The sequence below is a fragment of the Wolffia australiana genome, chromosome 5, assembly GCF_029677425.1.
Source record: "Wolffia australiana isolate 7733 chromosome 5, ASM2967742v1".
NCBI lineage: Eukaryota > Viridiplantae > Streptophyta > Magnoliopsida > Alismatales > Araceae > Wolffia > Wolffia australiana.
Genome location: NC_135839.1, coordinates 12014472 through 12020245, shown reverse-complemented (window position 1 = coordinate 12020245; position 5774 = coordinate 12014472). Strand labels below are relative to the sequence as shown.

The 5774-nt window shown below is 49.2% G+C and overlaps 1 protein-coding gene across 1 annotated transcript; it reads left to right on the top strand.

Moving 5' to 3' along the window:
- The first annotated feature begins 2330 nt into the window (after nt 1-2330).
- On the top strand, nt 2331-3739 carry LOC144703393 (BURP domain-containing protein 3-like). Its single transcript, XM_078575573.1, has 3 exons — nt 2331-2447; nt 2527-2635; nt 2738-3739. The coding sequence occupies exons 1-3, from the start codon at nt 2412-2414 to the stop codon at nt 3553-3555; spliced, it is 963 nt and encodes a 320-aa protein (XP_078431699.1). The 5' UTR covers nt 2331-2411; the 3' UTR covers nt 3556-3739.
- The last annotated feature ends 2035 nt before the right edge of the window (nt 3740-5774 follow it).

The window sequence follows — 5774 nt, the reverse complement described above, 5'->3', positions numbered from 1 at the left end:
TTGAATGTGATTTTGTATCATGACATTTTAATGTACATGCAAAGTATTCCTCCAATTGGAATAGTTACAAGATATTTTTAAGGAACAATGATGTTGGTGTCATGATATTCTCACAATGTTATTAATAATTTCATATCTTGAACAACTTCATCGCAAATATAACATGAAAATAGTTCATCTCCATAATCCTAAAACCACTTCCAAATCATCTTAGTGCCAGTCCCAAGCAGGTGCATACTGAAATGTGGGTTCAAAAGTCTAACGATAACATAGGATATTTTAAACATAGATGCAAACTCATTATTGGGGCAAGAGATCATATTCGTTGACAGCTAAACTTCATTACAGACTGAAGAATCGGAATTTTAAGCACTATAGTAGACAAATATTTGGGAATCCTAAAACCTATATGAAACTATAAAGTTGAAGCAAGCCAAATGAAAACATGTAAAAGTCATCTATCCAAGTGCGTCAGGTGATTTTTTGCCAACCAATTTTTGTAATGCATGCCAAAAAGTTGGATATTATATTACAATAAATAGACAGATGATCCCCACTAATAGATGTATTTTACAGGAACACAGTCACATTGTTTCGGTAAGACAGACCCATGATATCGTTTAGCTTACTGCTAATCTTAAAATCTTGATAATTCCAAAGACTATAATATTTGTTTATATTGGTTATTCTGATATCGTAGGTCATAAAAAATATTTCGAATACAGGTCGCTATCTTAATCATACGTCATGCATAATACATAGAAACCATATGTCAAATAAGTCATTTTTCAAACTAATAAATTTAGATCCTTGAAGGTGTTCATGTATTTGCTTTCTATTGTATATATTTTTTTAGGAGTTACCTTCAAGTAAAGTGGTAGCAGAGGGGTACAGTTTGATTCATTTAGTTGAAACAAGTCATAGAGACCATATGTCAAACAAGTCATTTTTTGAACAAATAAAATTTAGATCCTTGAAGGTGTTCATGTATTTGTTTTCAATTGTATATATTTTTTTTGGAGTTACCTTCAAGTAAAGTAGTAGGAGAGGGGTTTACAGTTTGATTCATTTAGTTGAAACAAACCAGAGAAGTACTCTTTTAGGCTGTCAGGGATTTTGGAAAGGATTGCAATGCTCAAAACAAACTAAAATTAAATATCTTACGGTTACTGGGATTTCGCAGTGCAGCATGGGCGTTGTTGAAGATGAAGATGTAACTGGCTACAATATAGTGCCAGTATGTAGGTAAACATGCTGCAACTTCTTTCTAGTTTTATACCAAGATAATTCGGATTCATGGAGCCCAAGGCTGTTGCGGGGACTCAGAAGAGTAAAACTCTTTTATAATTTGGCCATTTCAACCGGATGATTATTCCATCAGATGTCTGTGGAAAAAATATTTCAACTGTGCATTTCAAGATCGTTAAATCTTCTCTATCTTTGAAGAGCTCTGGGTCAATCTCTAATCTGCGAATTTTTTAGTTTTGGTCATATGCCAAGTGCTGTGCTTTTTGAGCATGCGCGACCTTATGCATGAGCTATCAACTCCTTATAGCTGATAATAGTGACTGCTAAAACAACCGACTCCTTAAAATCATTGGGACTTGTTTGTAGATGTTTCTCTATCTCTCTATTTTCTATTCTAGACGCAAAGTCAATAAGAAGTTTTAAAGTATCGTGTGAGAGCACCGCCTGGAAAGGCTACTTTCGATGATCCAAATATAAAATCTTCCATCGTTTAAATTTGATGAGGAAGCAGCTGCATATATCCAAGGGACAGCTGTTCTAATCGATGGAGGACTCAACTTGAATTCGTTACCGTTCTCCGCCACAGGGTGGTCTGTCCATGAATTACCGGCCGATTATGGCCAGCCCAGATTCTTTTTAGCTGTCAAGTCCACATTAAATTGATGTTGCAAATTGATTAATAATGGATTACGACTCCCCCCACAGCGACAGGGCGGCTTTGGACTGGATCTTCTTCGCCGCCACCAACAGATGAAAACAGATTTCCACAAAGAGTTGCGCGACAGAATGTAGCTACGAATTAGCACCGTCGTCCCCCTCGGTTCACCACAGTACAAGAAAAATAAAATACATCCCCCTATCGCTATCACGTCCTTTTAGATGACTTCATTCCTTCCGTAGCCCTTTTACCCCGACGGTAAGGCGTCCCCTGAACACTCGTAAGAAGACTACGGCGAGAATTGTTAAGAGGACGGCAAGGGGGACATGGTGCAGTTAACCGGCCAATAATGGGCCGACGCCGACCCCGCCGTCAACAATTAGGTCAGCAGCTCAAGCTGTCACAAAGCTCCTATAAAACCCTGTCAAACCTTTGTTCTCAGAGGCATCTGTCTGGAGATTAACATTTCGCCCCAGGCCAACTCCGCCCCTTCTACTGGAGCAACATGGCGCCATCCATCTGCACCGTCGCCATTCTCATGGTAACTGACGAGTCTACTGGAGGTGACCCCTCAAATTTCAACTATTTGAAGTCTCTAATATAAATCGTCCCTTTGACAGATGGTGGTCGTCGGAGCGTCAGCTGCGGTTTTGACGCCTCAGAACTATTGGCACGCTGTCCTGCCCAACACGCCCATCCCTAGTGCTTTGAGCCGGCGTCTTCCAAAAGGTTTTTCCTCTCCCTCTTGCGCAGGCCGTGTACTCGAGGGATATTTCTTTATAGGTTGCTGATGCCTTCATGTTTTTCGTTTCATCTATAACCCCTGCCCAGATGATCAGGGTAACGTCGGATCCAGCCAAGCAGTCGGAGTGACCGTTGGGCCAGGAGTTGGGGTGACCGTTGGAACCCCTGGGCCTGGTGTCGTAGTCAACGTCAATCCATTCCTCTACCAGTACGCGGCCACTGAGACGCAGGTCCACGACAACGCCGGCTCGGCTCTCTTCTTCTTGGAGAAGGACCTCGTCCCGGGCTCCAGGATGACCGTTCACTTCGCCAAAACCACGACCGACGTCGCCTTTCTTCCTCGCTCAATGGCAAACTTCTTGCCCTTTTCATCATCCAAGCTGCCCGACGTCCTGAGCAGCCTCAACGTGGGATCCAACTCCAAGGAGGCCGCCATCATCGGCAAGACCCTTCACAGGTGCGAGGAGCCCGCCGTAGCAGGAGAGAGAAGGCACTGCGCGACGTCTCTGGAGTCAATGGTGGACTTCTCCACGGCCAGCCTCGGCTCTCGCGATCTTCTCGCACTTTCCACGGAGGTCAGCAAGCCTGACTCGTCCAAGCAGGTCTATGTCATACCTCCTGCGGGCGTGAAGAAGGTAGGCGGGAACAAGACCGTGGCCTGTCACGCCGAGCCCTACCCGTATGCCGTGTACTATTGCCACGCCACGCGGCCAACCAAGTCGTACGTGGTGTCTTTGACGGGGACTGACGGGACGAACGTGGAGGCAGTGGTGGTTTGCCACACAGACACCTCGAGCTGGAACCCTAGACACATCGCCTTCCAGCTCCTCAAGGTTAACCCCGGCACGGTGCCCGTGTGCCATTTCCTGCCCAGCGATCACGTCGTCTGGGCTCGTGACGTCTAAACTTGGCGCAACGGTGAAATATCTGTCCTACCAGACTCCAATGCTCTCTTACTTCTAGACTTGTTAATGTTGTGACCTTTTGTTGAGATTGTACCCTTTAGTGATGGCGGGGGACAGAACCCTCGCTGCCAATGAATAAACTGAATGAATTTACTCCAGTACCAAAGGGGGGTTGTTGATTCCAGTACAGTATAACCTACTATCCGACATGTCTTACATCATAACTCCTCGTTGGGAATGACTTTTTCACCTCTAGCTTCTGTATCCATTGGCAAACTTGAAAGAAATCCTTCACAATCAAAGCGGGTGAGTGACTGCTGATAGTTTGCTGCTGTATCAACTGACGGCGGCATTCAACCAGTACTCGAACAATTTGCAGAGACGCCTCGAAGAAGTTGACTTGCAAGTTGGCGCGACATTACAAGTATAAATAATTTGCAAGTGCTGAAATAAATCCCACGATGCTAGTGTAGAATGCACAACATAACTTGTACAGCATAAATATGACAGCATACAGAGATATATAATAAAAACCTTCTTATGTGAATGGTGTGACCTCAACTTCCAAGGCTTTTTAATGTTGTGTGTAGGCTTATCGTATGGTGCAGTAGAGAAATCCCTCGTTGAACTCCGCAATAATGGAGTAATCCCCGCTGAGTGATGAAGACAAAAAACAACCTAGAGAGAGAGGGAAGAGAGGAAGAACGATGGAACGTGCCAGCCCACCCATCGGAGATGACTTCGGAGCTGCCCCTTCATCATCGATAGCCTCGCGGGTTCGCGTCCAGCCTGACCAGCACGCCAAGGTGCAAGTGAAGACACCCTGGTGGCGACGATGTCAACACACCATCTTCGGACGCGCTGCCACCGTCATATGAGACGCCCCCCATCATGACTCGTCGCCAACATCAACTGCAGAACTACCCTCATAATGACCAAGTAAACGCAATGGCATCAGTCGTGTCCCCTCCTACACACGACACATCACGCATTATGACACGTCGTCAACGCCAGATCCAGAACTGGACTTTGACGTGACACGATAACACATCGTCTATTTTACCTTATTTCTCGTATTTTCTCTTTCCTCCAAGGCCTAGATTGATGGCGAGGACGCCAACACTTCAGCATCGAACGCGTCACCATGGTCAACCAGAGTCAACACGCCCGCTATGGACCACGGTTAACCGGAGTCAACCGAAGTCAACATGCTACAATCGTCGACAAGCACGTCTCCACCCACGCATGTCCCTACGCGCGTCATGACACGACGCCAGAGGCAGATCCACAACTGCCCTTTGGCGTGACACGGCGCACGTCTTTATTTTCTCGTCTTTATTTTCTCGTCATTTTCTCTTTCCTCCAAGGCCTATTTATAGGCCATTGTTTTCAAGAAACAGTAGGCAATCATAATTCAAGAATCGAGTTTTTGTTTACTCTTCTTGGAGGATTGCCCAGCCTCCCCAATATTACACCTTCCAAACCCTAGTCGCCGTCGCCGCCGCTGTTGCCGCCACTGCCGCGGCCTTGCGACATCGGCCTCCCCTCTCCTCTCTCTTTCTTTTCTCTCCATTCTCTCTCTCTCTCGCCCAAGGCTACCCAGTTAGTTCGCGCCGGGCCACCTAGACGCCGCGCGCCGCCGCCGTCCGCGCTTCACGCGCGCGCGCCGCCCGCGCCGCGCGCGCCACCTGCCCGCGCCGCCGCTGCCGCCGCGCGCCGCGCCGCTGCGCCGCCGCGCCGCACGCTGCGCCGCTGCCGCGCGCTGCCGCGCCGCACGCGCTGCGCGCCGTGGTCGCACGCGCCGCCGGTCGCACGCGCGCCGCCGCCGTGCCGCACGCGCGCCGCGCCGCACGCGCGCCGCACGCGCACCGCCTGCGCGCTGCCTGCGCGCCGCCGCTCGCGCGCCGCGCGCCGCGCGCCCGCGTCGCCTTTCCTGCCCGATAGCCTTCGCCAGGCCGCCGAGACCACACTCCGCCTGCCCTGTTCGGACGCTGCCGGGCGCTCGCGCGCGCTACACGTGCTCGAGTGCGCTCCGCCGCACTCCGTGCACTCCGCGCGCGTGCCGGCACTCCGCACGCTTCGCGCCCTCAGCGCCCGCACGCGCGGGTGTTCGCCCACGCTTCACGCTGCGCCCACGACAACTGAACTTAACCAGGGCCGTTCAACACCCGGAACGTCCAGCCTCGTCCTCGTCCAGTGGGCCGCTCAATGCCCGGATT